Source organism: Chaetura pelagica, unplaced genomic scaffold (assembly GCF_000747805.2).
Source record: "Chaetura pelagica isolate M959 unplaced genomic scaffold, ChaPel_1.0 scaffold35, whole genome shotgun sequence".
In the NCBI taxonomy this organism is placed as follows: domain Eukaryota; kingdom Metazoa; phylum Chordata; class Aves; order Apodiformes; family Apodidae; genus Chaetura; species Chaetura pelagica.
In genome coordinates, this window is record NW_009953383.1 from 69,848 (window position 1) to 85,396 (window position 15,549).

At 58.7% G+C, this 15,549-nt stretch overlaps 1 protein-coding gene across 1 annotated transcript in view; it reads left to right on the forward strand.

Moving 5' to 3' along the window:
• Positions 1–3,892: 3,892 nt before the first annotated feature.
• The window catches only part of CTNND1 (catenin (cadherin-associated protein), delta 1), a 15,638-nt gene continuing 3,981 nt past the window's right edge, over positions 3,893–15,549 (forward strand). Inside the window, exons 1-11 of the mRNA XM_009998188.1 lie at positions 3,893–4,087; positions 5,229–5,300; positions 5,571–5,729; positions 5,940–6,472; positions 11,003–11,466; positions 11,559–11,742; positions 12,023–12,140; positions 12,788–12,941; positions 13,340–13,357; positions 13,608–13,676; positions 15,055–15,182. Coding sequence (XP_009996490.1) covers positions 3,893–4,087; positions 5,229–5,300; positions 5,571–5,729; positions 5,940–6,472; positions 11,003–11,466; positions 11,559–11,742; positions 12,023–12,140; positions 12,788–12,941; positions 13,340–13,357; positions 13,608–13,676; positions 15,055–15,182 — 2,094 coding nt within the window. The remainder of the gene's footprint in view (positions 4,088–5,228; positions 5,301–5,570; positions 5,730–5,939; positions 6,473–11,002; positions 11,467–11,558; positions 11,743–12,022; positions 12,141–12,787; positions 12,942–13,339; positions 13,358–13,607; positions 13,677–15,054; positions 15,183–15,549) is intronic.

A 15,549-nucleotide genomic window follows, 5' to 3' on the forward strand; every position in this document is an offset into this window, starting at 1 on the left:
GACCCCAGCCGCTTGCTGGACTGGCCAGGCTGCCAAGCTGGGGCTCCTTCCCTCCCCTCTCGGTCTTGCTTTGGAGGTGGATGGTGTCGGGAGGTGCCATGGGGCTGTGCAGGAAGCCCCTGTCCCCGAGGTGCTGGCATGTGAGGCATGATGGGGGGTTTGGGGCAGGTTCCGGGAGCGCGTGCCGGGGCACCGTGCTCCATCCCGGCGTGGCGCTGGGGCAGCCTCTGGACCTGGCACTGCCTCGCTGGAATTATGTCCTTAATCCTGGATCGATGAAAACTGGATGGCTGGAACAAGAGCAGAGGGAGGGAGGTGGAGTGTCCTGATGGTGGAGGCTCCGGGAGGAAAGCTGGAAGAGCTTCCTGGGCAGTGGGTATCTCGGACTGCTGGCACCTCTCACCTGTGATGGAACTGTGCCTGCTGCTCAGGGCAGGCTCCAGACCCTCCAAGGAGTAGCTGCCCCCCTGCTTGTCAGGGCCTGATCCTCTGGAGAGACCCTCACGTGCCCACCCCTGAGTGTCAGCCAGTCAGTGTCAAGGGGTCTGCAGGGCCATGGGCTCCCCTGTCTGGGGACCCCAGCCCCTTCTCTGGCTGCCCTGATGGGACAGGCCCCCCAAAAGCCCTTTGGCTGCCTGCTCTCCCTGGGGCTTTCTGCTCTGACTTGGTGGCTCGAAGGAGAAGGGGGGAAGCCTGTGTGTGTCCCCACACTTCCTCCTGCCTGGCCTGCAGGGACATTTGTGAGTGCAAGGGGACATGGAGAGCTGGCTGGCGGGGGGACCTGTCCTGTTCCTTCCCCCTACTGTTGTTTACTCCCTGTGGAAGGGACAGGAAGGAAATGGCTGCTCTGGCCCCTTATCTGAGGCCCTGCAAATTTCATTGTTAGTGTCCACATTCTCTGAGCCATGTTCCCAGGGGACTCTCAGAGGCGGGGACCTGGGGCTGTTGCTGGCTGCCCCAGTGCCTTCCTGGCAGCCACGAAGGGCTGGAGGAATCTGCTGGGGCTGCTGTCTCTCCGTGCCTTTCCTCAGAGGCAATCCCTGCTGGTCTTCTCACACTTCTCAGTACTGAGGCTGCCTGAGCAGGTGAGCCTGCTCACAAGAGCCGGGGCTCAGCTAAATCCCTTCTTGAAGCCATCATGCTGACTTCATCCTCACACACCCCAGAATTCTGCCTCTTCTGCACAGAGATGGTTGAGGGTGGGCTGGGGAGCAGTTATGTAGCTACTTGGGCAAGGTCATCTTGTGGTGGATCCCTTCTCTCTAGGGAGGTGTTCCTCTGTTTAAAAGGGCTTGGTGAATTACTGTTCTGGAAAGGAATTAAAATGAGCCAGTGTCTGGGTGGAAGGACCACACCTGACCAGCTGGAGAAGTGGGATGTGGAGATTCTCCTGCTCTCCTGGGGGAGAGGGATGGGTCGGTGGTCTGGGGCACCTGGCTGGTTGCAGCAGCCTCCCTGCATAGGGACTTGGCATGGCTGGGCTCTGCAGACCTGCTCCCTGTCCCTGTGGACTGATGGTGACCTTTAGTGGGTCCCAGAAGGTGTAGGATGTGTGTGTCCTTGCTCTAAGGGGGTTGATGCTCCCTAAGCATAGGGAGTGTTTGACTCAACGGTGAGAGTTGGGATGTGTCAGCACTGTTCTGGGAAGCACCAAGCCTCTCCTTCAGAGCATCTCTGTGGGGTAGGTGAGTCCTGGGAGCAGCAAGGATCAGAGCCATCTCTGCATTTCCATACAAGGCTTGGAGAGTCAATCCGTTGAAAGAAGCCTCAGGGCATACCTGTTGCAAGGTGGAAGGTGTGGAAAGCTGCATGCATAAGCCAGGAGTCATGTCTGGGAGCTTCTGAGAGCCTGCGTGGGCTCCTGAGCCCAAAGTGGTGGGCTGTGCTCCTGCTGGGGTGGGACTGGCCAGCGAGCATCCCAGCTCCACGTGGGCTGGGGCAGGGCTCTGGGAGCTGGAGCAGTCTGGAGTAGGTGTGTGTGCCACAGCTTCATCTCTAGATGGGCACGAGTAGAACAACTGGGTTTTTTTATTGATTACAGTAGATTAGAGGGTGGCAGCGGCCAGATATTCAAGTGCGCTGCAGGTGGTTTGCAGAGCCCTTTGAAAAAAGTCTGGCCTCCTCCTCTGGACTCCATCATGGGGTGCCAGGGTGTCTAATAAACACCAGGGCTGCCCGTGTCTGAGGGGAGCTGTGGGGGCAGACCCACAGGGAGGAGTGGACTTGTTGTGAGGCACTTGAGGCAGGGTTTGATCTGCATACACAGAGATAGTGTGGGAAATTAATAAAAAACCCAAGAAGCCCTGCTCTGAGCTCCACCAAATCAGCATCTGCTGAAGGGACAGGGAGTGTGGGGCTGGGGTAGACAGATGGGATAGGGCTTTGTGGGGCTGCCCCTGCCTTCAGCCCCATGTCACTGGTACAGCCACACTGAGGCGGTGGCTCCAGGGGAGTGGGCAGAGCCGGTGCTAGAGACCGTGGGAAAGCAGCCTCTGTGCCGGCTCGAGCGAGTCCTCACATGCCTGCCATGGCTGCACGGGTTGGGAAAACCTCCGCCGGGCTTGCCGGTACTCGGGGCTGCACGGGGGGCCCAGCCCTTGCCACTCCTCCCCCCTTCTTGGTGGGGAGCCATTGGAGAGCCCAGGGAGCTGGGGGCTGCTCTGGGGGCAGTGCTCTATTTGCCACCCCACCAGCCCTCTCCAAACACTTCCCCGTCCCTGGAGAAGAGGGGGTGGGAGAGAAGGGCCCGTGTTCCCGGTCTGCTGCCTGCCCTGCCTCCTGTTTTGAGATCACCCATGTGATTTTTTTGTCCTGCTCTCCCGCTGTCCCTGCAGCTCTCTCCCCTCCTGCTTCCTCACTGTGGTGGCTGGGCTATTTCTCCCATGACTCTCTGCGTCTAGACCTGGCTCTCCCGTGCCTTTGCCAATCAAACCCGAACTTCCTCCTCTAACAGGTCTGTATGGAAGAATATTGTCTTTCTCTGTCAAAATATGTTGATTGTGGTGTGCTTGTCCACTGTTCTCCTTTGGGAGGGGATGTTGGAGGGGTCCCAGCCAGTGTCTGTCCCTAGATCTGTGGGCTGAAGACCTCCTGGGGTGGCTGCAGCCTTGAGAGCCTTGGTGAGAGCCTGGAGGGGGGTGAGTTTTGGCAGCAGAGGGGCTCACAAGGTCTCCTTTAGGGGGCCCCATCCCAATTCTCCCTCTTCCCTGGGTAGGAAGGAGCTCTGGTGCTGGGTCTGTCTCCTGCCTCATACCACACTGGGGCAGAGGGAGCAGATAAGTGACACAGCCCTCTCCCTCAGCCCTTCCCTGGAGGAAATAATGGGATTGGGTCACTCCTCATCCTGCAGGGTGGTGTCCCCTGTGCTGCCCCACTGCCCCAGGGACATGCCCTTCTCTCCTGCTGCTGCTTGCAGGCAGCTCTTCCTTGTAGGGGAAGTTTTCCTCCACCCTGAGGAGGGCCCTTGTGGGAAGAGGGAGCCTCCTCAGCACATAGCAGCTCTTCTGAACCCAGCTCAACCCCAGCTGTTCTGTGTGGTGGGGGAGGTCCTTTTACCCCCAGATACCAGTTTTCCAAGCTTAAGTGCTGGGACAAGGAGCATCTGAGTCATGCCTGGGGCTGTGCTGCTCTGGGACCCTCTGCCAGCTCTCTGGTGGTGGGTGGGAATGGGTATTAATGCCATAAGATTATTATTTCTCTTGTTCTGATAATCTGAACCAAATCAGTCTCTTCTGACTGCTCTTCTCTCCTCCTTTCCTCCCCCACTTCACGCGCAATGAAGAGAGGGGCACCTGCCCTTCTGGGTCACTTTTCCCCTCACCTTGACACCAAGCCTCCTCCGCTTGTGCCTCCCTGTGCCCCCTGCCCTGCCCGTCCTGGGTGCCCACCACCCATGGACGACTCGGAAGTGGAGTCGACCGCCAGCATCCTTGCTTCTGTCAAGGAGCAGGAGGCGCAGTTCGAGAAGCTGACCCGGGCGCTCGAGGAGGAGCGGCGCCATGTCTCGGCCCAGCTGGAGCGAGTCCGGGTCTCCCCACAGGACGCCGGCCCGGGCTTGGCCAACGGCACCCTCACCCGGCGGCACCAGGTAAAAACCCCCTCAGCAGAGGTGGGTCTGGAGGCTCCCGGAGCCCCCGTCCGTGTCAGTCCTGCCTCACTGGGGCAGCCCCGAGCCTGGCTGCCTTCAGCCCTCCTTGGATACCCGAGGTGGAGGAAGGTGAGGCTGGAGGTGCAGCACCAGTGGTGCCGCGTATGCGAGGGGCTGGAGGTGACCTGGGGATGCACAAACCCACCTCAGCAGCCAGAGTACTCTGGGGAGAAGGAGCCAGTCTGGAGGGTCTTGCTACCAGGTTGGCTCTGGTTTGGTTTCGTGAAGGCTGGAGCTGTCTGTGTTCAGTGCCTGGCCATCTGGGCTCCCTATCCCACTCAACTTCTTGGAAGGCTGCTGAAATGCAAGGGCTGGTGTGTAGCTGGGGGGAGTGAATGTGTCTCCTGCTCGTGTGATGATGGACCAGTCCTTGGAGTCTTGGTCTGTCCCCCAAACAGCCAAACCGGGGCTAGAAGAGATCTCTCTTCTCTGCAGGGATGGACATGTGGTTTCATCTGCCTTGGCTTGAGGTCTCTCTCCTGTTTTCCCTTTCCTGGGCTCTGTTTTGGGGAGGGTGCTGTGATGGCTGGTGCGTGGTGCTGTGCCTTTCCAGTGGGTGGAAGGGCAGGTGCCTCTCTGGCTGTGGAAGGTGGTGGTGCCAGGAGAGGCGTGTGGGGCAGGGGGAAGGATGGGGTGCAAGAGTCAAGGGGTAGCACTTTGCCATTGGCTGCTGAGCATCCGTGCTGTTCCCTCGCAGTCCAGGGGGCCTGTGAGATGTCATGTGTGGCTCCTGTGTCAGAAGATGTGGAAGGTTCCCAGGGCTCTGCTGGGGAGCAGGGAAGGGTCTTGATCATTCCATTGAGAGTGTGTGGACATCACGGGAGACCTGGGATGTCTGGAGAGGGCTGAGTGGTGCGTCCTCCAGCTCTACCCCAGGCTGAAACAGAGGGTGTTTTGCTACACATCCCACAGACCCTCAAGAGTGTGTTCCTCTCCTGGGACTGACACATGTGCGTTGGATGCCTGTCAGAGGCAGGAGATGGCCTGCTTGGACCTGGCAGGAAAGGAGAAATGGATAGGTGGGATCCCAGCAGTGGGAGATCAGCTGGTAACAGGCCTGCTGTGGTGCTGTGTGTTTCAGAACGGCCGATTTCTGGGCGATGCTGACCTGGAAAGGCAGAAGTACTCAGATCTGAAGCTCAACGGGCCACAGGTAAGGGGAGCTGAGCTGTCTGCTTTGGGCCACCTGCTTGGGGGTGCAGGGGCAGGGCTTCAGCATCCCCACCCTGGCTGGGTGCTGGGGACTTGAGTTTCAAGTGTGGCTGCCTTGTCTTAAAGGGGCTTTGGATGTGGGTTGTTGGTACCCACTGGCATGCAAGAGGATATTGGGGCTCCCTGAGGCAGGAGATCTCTTGTCTGGCTGGCTTCAGGGAAGCCCACGGTGGTGATGGGGTGCTGACTGCATGTCCCTTGCTCTCCTCAGGACCACAGCCACCTCTTGTACAGCACAATTCCCAGGATGCAGGACCCAGGCCAGATTGTTGAGGAGACATACACCATGGAGGAGGACCCAGAAGGGGCAATGTCAGTTGTGTCTGTGGAGACATCAGATGATGGAACAACTCGGCGTACAGAGACCACGGTACAGGCCTGGGGAGAACATGAAGGGACAGGGTTCTGGCCAGGGATGTTGGCGGCTGGGGTGCTACAGCCCCCCAAGCTTGGCATGCTGTGAGCTGAAATGGAGTGTGAAATCTGCCAGGAGTAAGGTGCTGGGCTGGAAGGGAAATCCGGGGATGCAGGGGTGTGGTGGCTTTCCTGATGGTAGTGTGTCCTGCATCGATCCCTCTAGGTGAAGAAAGTGGTGAAGACTGTGACCACCCGGACAGTGCAGCAGGTGCCAGTGGGGCCCGATGGGTTACCGTTGGAAGCCTCCCCTGTCGCCAGCAGCTACGTCCAGACCATGGACAGGAACTTCCGCAAGAACGGCAACGGGGGCCCTGGTGGCTACCTGGGCCAGCCGGGCACGGCCACCCTCCCCCGTAACTACCACTACCCCGATGGCTACGGCCGCCCCTACGAGGACGGTTACCCAGGCAGCGACCACAGCTACGGCAGCTTGTCCCGCGTCACCCGCATCGACGAGCGCTACCGGCCCTCCATGGACACCTACCGGGCCCCCAGCCGCCAGGACATCTATGGCCCCCAGCCTCAGGTGCGCGTCGGGGGCAGCAACATGGACCTCAACCACTTCCACCCCGAGCAGTACGGCCTGGAGGATGACCAGCGCAGCGTGGGCTTTGAGGACGTGGACTACGGGCTTATGTCTGACTACGGCACAGCCCGGCGGGCAGGGACCCCCTCCGACCCTCGGCGCCGACTCAGGTAGGTGGCGGGAGGCACTGGGAGAGGGGGTGCTGTGGGTCCCTCTAACCTCATCCTCTGCTGGGAAAGGAGGATCACAGAGCCAATGCTATGAGCTGATTCACATGCGGCTCATGCAGGAGAAAACTTGCGTCCGCTTCTAATTATCTGCTTAATTGGTGGTTAAAACTCAGTGCTAATTGAGCCAGTCGTCCTGCAGCGAGGAGTTCCGCTGGGCGGTTGGGTGTAGCTCTGGGCCCTTCCCTCTCTCCACCATTCTCCTATGGAGCTGGCAGGCTCCCCACACCCCAACTTGCCATGTCCTGCCAGGGGGACTGTGTCCCCCAGTGCAGGGCGAGGGGCACAGCCCCCTCAGACACCATTGCAGCCTCGTGATCTCGCTGTGGGCGAGCCGGGCGCAGCCATGGAGTGGGGCTGAGCCCAGGGCTGGGGCGAGCAAGGCTCAGCCCCCTGGAGCCCTGAAGCCTTCTGGCAGTGCAGGGCAGGGTAAGGCAGGAGAAGCTGTTTGACCTGTTTGGCAGAAGCAGCTTCTCCCCCTCATTTGTCTGTGAGTGGTGGGGGCTCCTCCAGCCAGACTGCTGAGCAGCTGCCCCCAAGGGCCTTGGGGTTCCTTCAGCTTCCCATTGGGGGTTCTGGGTGTTAGTGCCTGAGGCTGTGACTCCTGTGGGCTGGGGTCTTGTGCCAGCTGTATGTGTCCCTTGCACAAACACTACTGTGCCTGGGCTGTCACATGGGGTTCAGGGAGGTGCTGGAATATGGTTTGTAGGCTGGGGAGGTGGGAATCGAGTGAGGCACTGCACCTGGCTCCCAGAGATGAGGAGGGGGCTGTGGGGCTGTGTCAGCAAACTAGGATGGATGTATATCTCCTGAATGCCCCAGGCTAAGTGAGACAGGTAGGGCTGAGCACAGGCTGCTTGAGCTCCTGGGGAATAAAACAGAGGAGGGAGAGAGAGACCTGAGGGGCAAGGAGGCTCTTGCCAGCCCCTGCCAGAGATCTGCCCATCTCCAGGTGCTCACTGTTAAATCCATGGTAGCTCCTGGCTGCTGAAGAGACTAAAGGAGGAGCTTTGTCCTTTTGGCTTGTGCCAGCACAAGCGTTTCTGTTGCTGTGCTGAACCAGTTGGGGCAGTTGTTCACCCAGATTTATTTCCCTGTCCTGCCTCACCTTGTGAAGCTTGTACTTGCTAGAGGAGGGCAGGCAGGCTGCCCCCAGCCTGCACCCACTCAAACAGCATTAGCAGTTTTGAGCACATGGCTGCTGTGGCCCCTCAGGAGCAGCTTGGGCAGAAGGGGTTAGGCAGGCATGTCTGACCCCTGGCTGCTTTGCTTCAGAGTGAGCGAGTGCCAGCCAAGTCAGAGGGCTCTGGCTTGCCAAACCTCCCTGGTTTTGTGTCCTGCCCAGCACACAGAGCCCTCCCTGGATGGTCTGGTCTGAACCCATGTGGCCTTTGTGACTGTGAGCCCTCTCTGCTGGGCTGGATGCTGTCCATGCTGCTTCTGCCCCTCCAGATCCTGGAGGACAGGGGTTACAGGAGCTGCAGCTTGGTAGGTGACCAGGGAACATGGGTCATAAGAGAAGGAGAAGGTCCTGCTTCCAAGCAAGGCCAGGGAGCAGCCCTGGTGAAGATCATAAAATCATAGAACTATGAACTAAGATGTCACCTTGTCCTGCAAGGATGGTGCAGGGCATGGACGATGGGTTGGTGTGACCCATGGCAGGCTCTCCCTCCCCAGGCAGACGATAAGGATCGCAGCAATCTGTGGAATCCAGGCGCTGTTGAGCTTGGCGCGTCCCCTGCCTTCTTAGTTACCGTTCGCGCCCAGCCTGCAAGAATGGGAAGAGCAGAGATCAGCACCCCCTGCCTCAGATGTTTGTCTTGAGCAGGGGCCTGGCTGGTAATCACTTCCTTCAGGGGGGCTGCTTGCCAGGCCCATGGGAGGTGAAGGAGGGCCCTGAGCTGGGGCACGGCCTGTCCTGACTGGCATCAGCCAAGTGCCCCATGGGTCCCCTCTCCCATGGCTCTTCTGGGAGCTCCCTCTCTGCAGAGACAGAGGGAAGGGGAGCTCAGTGGCTGTGCTGCCCTCCTGGCCAGCCCTGTTTCACCTGGATGTTTGGGGTCTCCAGCATGAAGGGACCCTGGGGCTGGGCAGCTTTTTGGGGCTTGGCATGGGAGCAAGGTCCTTCTGCTGGCTGTGTTGACAAGTGCTGGGTGGCTTGTTTGCCATGCTGTGCTTTGTGACTGTGAGCCCTCTCTGCTGGGCTGGATGCTGTCCATGCTGCTTCTGCCCCTCCAGATCCTGGAGGACAGGGGTTACAGGAGCTGCAGCTTGGTAGGCGACCAGGGAACATGGGTCATAAGAGAAGGAGAAGGTCCTGCTTCCAAGCAAGGCCAGGGAGCAGCCCTGGTGAAGATCATAAAATCATAGAACTATGAACTAAGATGTCACCTTGTCCTGCAAGGATGGTGCAGGGCATGGACGATGGGTTGGTGTGACCCATGGCAGGCTCTCCCTCCCCAGGCAGACGATAAGGATCGCAGCAATCTGTGGAATCCAGGCGCTGTTGAGCTTGGCGCGTCCCCTGCCTTCTTAGTTACCGTTCGCGCCCAGCCTGCAAGAATGGGAAGAGCAGAGATCAGCACCCCCTGCCTCAGATGTTTGTCTTGAGCAGGGGCCTGGCTGGTAATCACTTCCTTCAGGGGGGCTGCTTGCCAGGCCCATGGGAGGTGAAGGAGGGCCCTGAGCTGGGGCACGGCCTGTCCTGACTGGCATCAGCCAAGTGCCCCATGGGTCCCCTCTCCCATGGCTCTTCTGGGAGCTCCCTCTCTGCAGAGACAGAGGGAAGGGGAGCTCAGTGGCTGTGCTGCCCTCCTGGCCAGCCCTGTTTCACCTGGATGTTTGGGGTCTCCAGCATGAAGGGACCCTGGGGCTGGGCAGCTTTTTGGGGCTTGGCATGGGAGCAAGGTCCTTCTGCTGGCTGTGTTGACAAGTGCTGGGTGGCTTGTTTGCCATGCTGTGCTCCAGCCTGGTCCTACTGGGGTGGTGGTGCGAGGGACTCCTGGTGCAGCTGGGCTCCTTGGTGTCACTTCATAGCCAGGTCGTGTGGCAAAGCAGCACATTTCCCCTTCAGGACGTGCTGAAAGCCACCCTGCCAGCCCACTGCCACCCTCCACTGTGGCGCCGTGCGGGCAGCTGGGCAGCAGTGCCCGAGGGGATGTGGCTGTGGAAGGGGCAGCCAGCTGGAGCCAGTGGTTTTGGCAAGAGCCTCGTACCAGAGGCTGCAGGGAGCAGAACCTGCTGCGATCCTTTACTGCATCTTTCTCTGCCTCCTCCTGATCTGGGAGCTCAGAAGGTGGCTGAGCAGTTCCTGGGGCAGATGAGGTAGCATCCTCTGACATGTCTTGGACCTTTCTTGTGTGTCCCCAGTGTCCTGGCACAGCAGGGACAACAGCAGTGGTCAGGCCCCTCTGTTTGAGTGCCAAGTCCCCTCCCATCCCCTTCTGTTGGAAATCACTGGATTCCTCTGCCAGGGTGGGGGAAGGATTATATTACCACTGACTACAAAAACAGGGCGAGAATCCTGGATTTTGTGTGGGGTGTGCTCTGGGGGAGTTCAGTGTCACCTTGGTGTATGGGGGACTGGTCACACTTCCTTTCAGCTTCCATGTGCTTGTTGGGGCTCATTCCCAGCACTGCTGGCCCTGGGGTGGCCTGCCCTTGGCCAGGGCTGTGGGGCCACAGCTCATCCTTGTGCCTGATCTGGGAGCAGCCTGGCTGATCCCTGCAGCCCAGCTGTCTCATGATGCCCCACTAAATCTATCCCCTGGGTGCTGGCATGTGTGACTGGGCATCTGCAGGCAAGAGGTAGTGAGCCCCATCCTGGGAAGCAGCTTTTGCTCTGGCTGCAGTTCTCTGAAGTAGTGGCAGTGACTTGGTCTGGCAGCAGCTTGTGTGTTCCTGGGGTACTGGGCAGGTGTTGGATGCAGCCGGATGGTGCTGTGAAGAGTGGGGTGGCCTGAGATGGGACTGTGGGCTGGGCAGTGTGGAGTGAAGGCCTGGGGGGCTCCTGAGTCCCCTTCTCCCAGCAATCTCTGCGGTGGGAAATTGCCCTCTAGTGGCCACAGGCCCGAGTGGTTCCAGGTGCCCTTGGGGCTGGCTCTGGCCTCCATGGAGGACCCAGCCTCAGACCCAAATCTAAACTCTGTGGGCAGGAAGGGACTGGTGTAACTGTTGAGGCTGCCTTCTCGTGGAGAACAACTCCCTGCTTCCTGAGCAGGCCTGGGGACACGTGGATGTGGCCTCCTGCAGCTACAGGCCCCAGCTGGACCCTGTGTGGGGAGCAGGAAGGTGCCTGGCACAGCTCTGCTGCCTGGGCAGCAGCCCTCGCTGCGGGCCTGCTGGAGGCACTGCAGCAGGACAGTGGTGACCAGGCACTTGGTGCCCGTCAGCCCATCTTCTGCTGGGTTGGAGAGAACGTGGCATCCCCCCAGGTCTGGGGCTCGTGCTGATGCCTTCTGTCTTCTCTCCTAGGAGCTACGAAGACATGCTGGTGGATGAAGTGGCCCCTGACCGGTACTACTGGGCGCCCCTGGCTCAGCACGAGCGGGGCAGCTTGGCCAGCCTGGACAGCCTGCGGAAGGGGGCCCCGGCCCCTGGGAACTGGCGCCAGCCGGAGCTGCCCGAGGTGATAGCCATGCTGAGCTTCCGGCTGGACGCCGTCAAGTCCAACGCGGCCGCCTACCTGCAGCACCTCTGCTACCGCAACGACAAGGTGAAGACTGAGGTGCGCAAGCTGAAGGGCATTCCCGTGCTGGTGGAATTGCTAGACCACCCCAAGAAGGAGGTGCACTACGGTGCCTGTGGAGCCCTCAAGAACATCTCCTTTGGCAAGGACCAAGACAACAAGATTGCCATCAAGAACTGCGATGGGGTGCCCGCCCTGGTGCGCCTGCTGCGGAAGGCCCATGACATGGACCTCACCGAGGTCATCACAGGTAACAGGGAGGAGGGGAGGGCCCGATCTGTGGGGTGAGGGATGCACAGTGCACGTGGCCTGATTGATCACCTCCTGCTTGTGGCATTGCAGGAACACTGTGGAACCTCTCCTCACATGACTCCATCAAGATGGCCATTGTGGATCATGCTCTGCATGCTCTGACTGACGAGGTGATCATTCCCCGCTCGGGCTGGGAGCGGGAGCCCAACGAGGACTCCAAGCCCCGCCATATTGAGTGGGAGTCGGTGCTCACCAACACTGCTGGCTGCCTCAGGTATGGGAGGGGGCTGCCAGCTGCGGGCTGGCCTGTGCTGGGGCTGCTGCGCTGCTCCTTCCTGGCTGTTCCTGGTAGCTTCCTGGGGTGGCCAAAGGGAGTCTGGGGAGGAGCTGCTCTCCTAGGACAGATGCTGGTGATGTGGCCCTTGATTTTTGGAGTTCCTCTGGGTGGAGGGAGAGCTACAGGAGCTTTTCTCTGGTTTGAGCTCTGCTGGGCATGGAGTGCTCCTCATCTGGCCTCAGCTGTGTCTCTCATGGTGGTTCTCTCCTGCTGGCAGGAATGTGAGCTCAGAGCGGAGCGAGGCCCGTCGGAAGCTGCGGGAATGTGACGGGCTGGTGGATGCCCTGATTTACATTGTACAGTCTGAAATCGGGCAGAAAGACTCAGACAGCAAGGTACCATGGCAGGGGGGTTGTCTGTGCACTCATGGGGCTCTGTCCTTGTCACCCAGCTCCAGAACTGCTGTGCTGCCTGTGGGGGTTGAAGCTGGGCTCATCCCAAGGTGGATGAAGTGTGGACAGGGGAAATCTTCAGCAATGAGGGACTTGGTCTGACAGGACTCAATTGAGAAAACTCAGTCCAGGCTCATGCCAATCCACAATCTCCACTTGGGTAGAGAGCCTGCATGGGCTGTGACCTGGGCACTGTTGACCAGGAGTTGTCTGTCACACCCCTGCAGTTTTCAGGAGAAATGTTGGCCCTTCAGGGGGTTCCAGTGGGGTCACTCATCCCCATGCGGGTATCCCCAGTCTGCCTTGACAAGATATAGGCATAAATTTTCCTTGAGCCTTTGCATGGACCTTTCATGCTTATGGCAGAGTTATTTTTGGTCCAGCAGAGCATGAGCTCATGCCTGCAGAATGGGCCATGCCCACCTTGGGATGGGGGTGTGCTCCAGCTCCGAGTCGGAGCTGCATGTTCCTCTGGCCACAGTTCAGACCCACCTGCCCTGGCTCTGGGTTTCAGGCTGTGATGAGGCCCTTGCTCAGAGACATGGAATGTGCACAAGCTGCTCCAAGTCAAACTGTGTCTTTCTCTCTAGCTGGTGGAGAACTGTGTGTGCCTGCTGAGAAACTTGTCCTACCAAGTGCACCGTGAGATCCCCCACGCAGAGCGCTACCAGGAGACACCTCTGGCCCCTGCCAACAACGCTGGGCCTCACGCTGCAAGCTGCTTTGGTGCCAAGAAGGGCAAAGGTTGGTTGGGTGGCAGCAGCATGGATGGAGGGTGGGGTAGAGACAGATCTGCTGCAGTGGAGCTTGGGGTGGTCTGGAGTCCCTGTGCCCCCACTGGCATCTCTCCTGTGAAGGCTAAACTGCAGCTTCCTCTGGAGGCACAGTGGTCTGTGCCTCCCTGGCTATGGGAGCTACTGCTTGGCTTACCCATAGCATTTGACACAAGCTAATGGTGGGTTTCTGTGGTGGTGGGATGGTGATGGATAGATGTCCACTAACTCCACACCTTCCCTTTTCTCCTGTGTTGCCCCTTCCCCTCCCCTTTGCTTTCTTGCCAAATGATCTGCCCCACGATGCTGTCGGCACCTCTCTCCTCCTGCCTCCCCTCTCTCCTGTCCTTCTCTCCACTTCGCCAATAGACGAATGGTTCTCCAGAGGTGAGTGTGCACTTGGTTTTAATTTTTCCACAATTTGATTGGGTGCTTTCTCTAGCTCTTTGTTCCCCCTAGCTGGGCACATTCTGTCTGCAGTGCGGCTAATGCCCTCAGTGTCCCCTTCTGGGATGTGCTGTAGCTTAGCTTCAGCTCACCCCTGGGCTTGTTATTGCAGCAAGTGGCAAAGAGCTGTTGGGCTGACATGGGTGAGAGAAGAGGTCTTTTCTCATGCCTCTCTGCTTCCCCTTTGAAGGTAAAAAGCTCCCAGAAGACCCTGGTGCTGACACAGTGGATTTTCCCAAAAGAACAACTCCAGCCAAAGGTATGTTCCTCAATGCATTCTCAGAGGGCTTGGGTGTGCAGGGCTGCTTTTCCACGAGCAGTCCAGGAGTGAGCAGCATTGATTCCCCATTGAAGTGAGCTTCACAAGTGGGCAGAGGTTTGGTTTGGAGGAGTTGTGTTTCTGGTTGCCGAAGTCCTTGTTAAAACATTATCACTGCCACAGACAGTATGAGGATGCTGCTTGTGCAGGGAGGTCAGCACTGACTCAGTACAGGCTTTCTCAAGCTGCAGGGGCAACAACTGCTCTAGGGACTGAGGGACATCATGGTAACACAGTCCTTGGAAGAGCAGCCCTTGGTGGTGGTCTCAGACTTCTCAGAACAATTGCCCTCTTGCCTGTCCTTTATCTCCTGGGCATGAGGAACGGGCAGGATTTAAAGTAAAAAGACCTTGCCTTAAAGTATTTTTCAACATGAGGGAGGGTCATTTCAAGAAGCCTCTGGGGTCAAGTGTCTTGCCTAGAACGCTGTGAATCACAGCCCCTCTCTGGGTGGCTAAGCACTGAGCATTAGTCCAGGGCATGAGTTCAGCTCCTTCTGCCCTAAAACACTCTGAGATTCCTGGGAGGGCCTTGTTGCTCCCAAGGGTATGAAGAGTCAAGCCAGAAGGTTCACAAGGGAACTTAGGACAGTGGTGGCTCCTCAGGCTGAGCTGGGCTGTGAGAAGAGTCAGCACCCATCTCTGGTGGAAGCCTAAGAAGCCACCTGCTCTGTCTTTGGGTCTGAGGACATCCCTCACCACTGCTGAGGACAGAGCAAGATAGAAAACGTTTGAGCTGCAGCCTCACTGCTGCTGTAGAAGTGCCTTCTGGACTTCCCATGAAAGAGAGTTAATACATGAAGGCTTGGTCCGTGCCTGTTTGCTAGGGTAGTGGAGAGCTGGAAACCTGGCGCCCTCAGTCTCTGCGAGGAGCTGAATCTGAGCTGCTTCAGCATGGTATTGGTGGATGATTGCTCAGGGTGTTTCCCCTTCCCCCTGCTGAGAGTGCAGGCTGTGCTGTTGGCTACCACAGTGTCTGACCACCAAGTTTGCAGCCCCACCACGTGTCCTTGCCTGGCTGGGCCCTTCTCAGCCAGTTGTTGCACTGAAACTGATGATCCTTGCTGATGGCAGCAGTGGTGTAGCTCAGCCCAAGCCTCTCCTGAGCTGCAGCAGTGTCCTGGGGACTCCAGGCAGCAGCTGTGGCATCAGGGCTGGTGCTTCTGGCCCTGTGGGGCAGCCTGGCCCCCTTAGTGCCAAGGATGCAGCCTCCAGGGAGCAGTGAACCTGGGTGAAAGCCTTGTCTGCCTGGGAGTGCTCCTTTAAATGAACCAGGTGCTATCAGAGCCCTTAAGTCCTTCCTCCCTGTGTTCTGCCAGGCTACGAGCTCCTCTTCCAGCCAGAAGTGGTCCGGATATACATCTCCCTTCTGAAGGAAAGCAAAACTCCAGCTTTCCTGGAGGCTTCAGCGGGAGCCATTCAGAACCTGTGTGCTGGAAGCTGGACAGTGAGTGCTGGGGCTGACCATGCCCATGTCTGTGCTGCAGGGAAAGGACCCTAGGGAGCAGGGAGTGTCACCCTGGTGGTTCCAGCAGGGCTGTGAATGCCCGAGGCTCTGCTGTGTCAGGCTGTTCACTTGGTGCATGCATGGCTTGTTGCCCCAAAAGTTGCTGCTTGGCAGCACATTCAGGTGTGGACCAGGTCCCTCCCGTGCTGTGAAGTGCTCTGGGCTCCCTGCCAGCTGTGTCTTCTCAAGGGCTCCCTGCCTGTGTCCCTGCCATCCCTTCCCTTCTTTAGGCTGGGGCAAGGGATGAAGGTTTGTGGCTGCTCTGCAGCCTCTTGGCCCACACTGTTGTTGTGTCTGGGAACTCCTT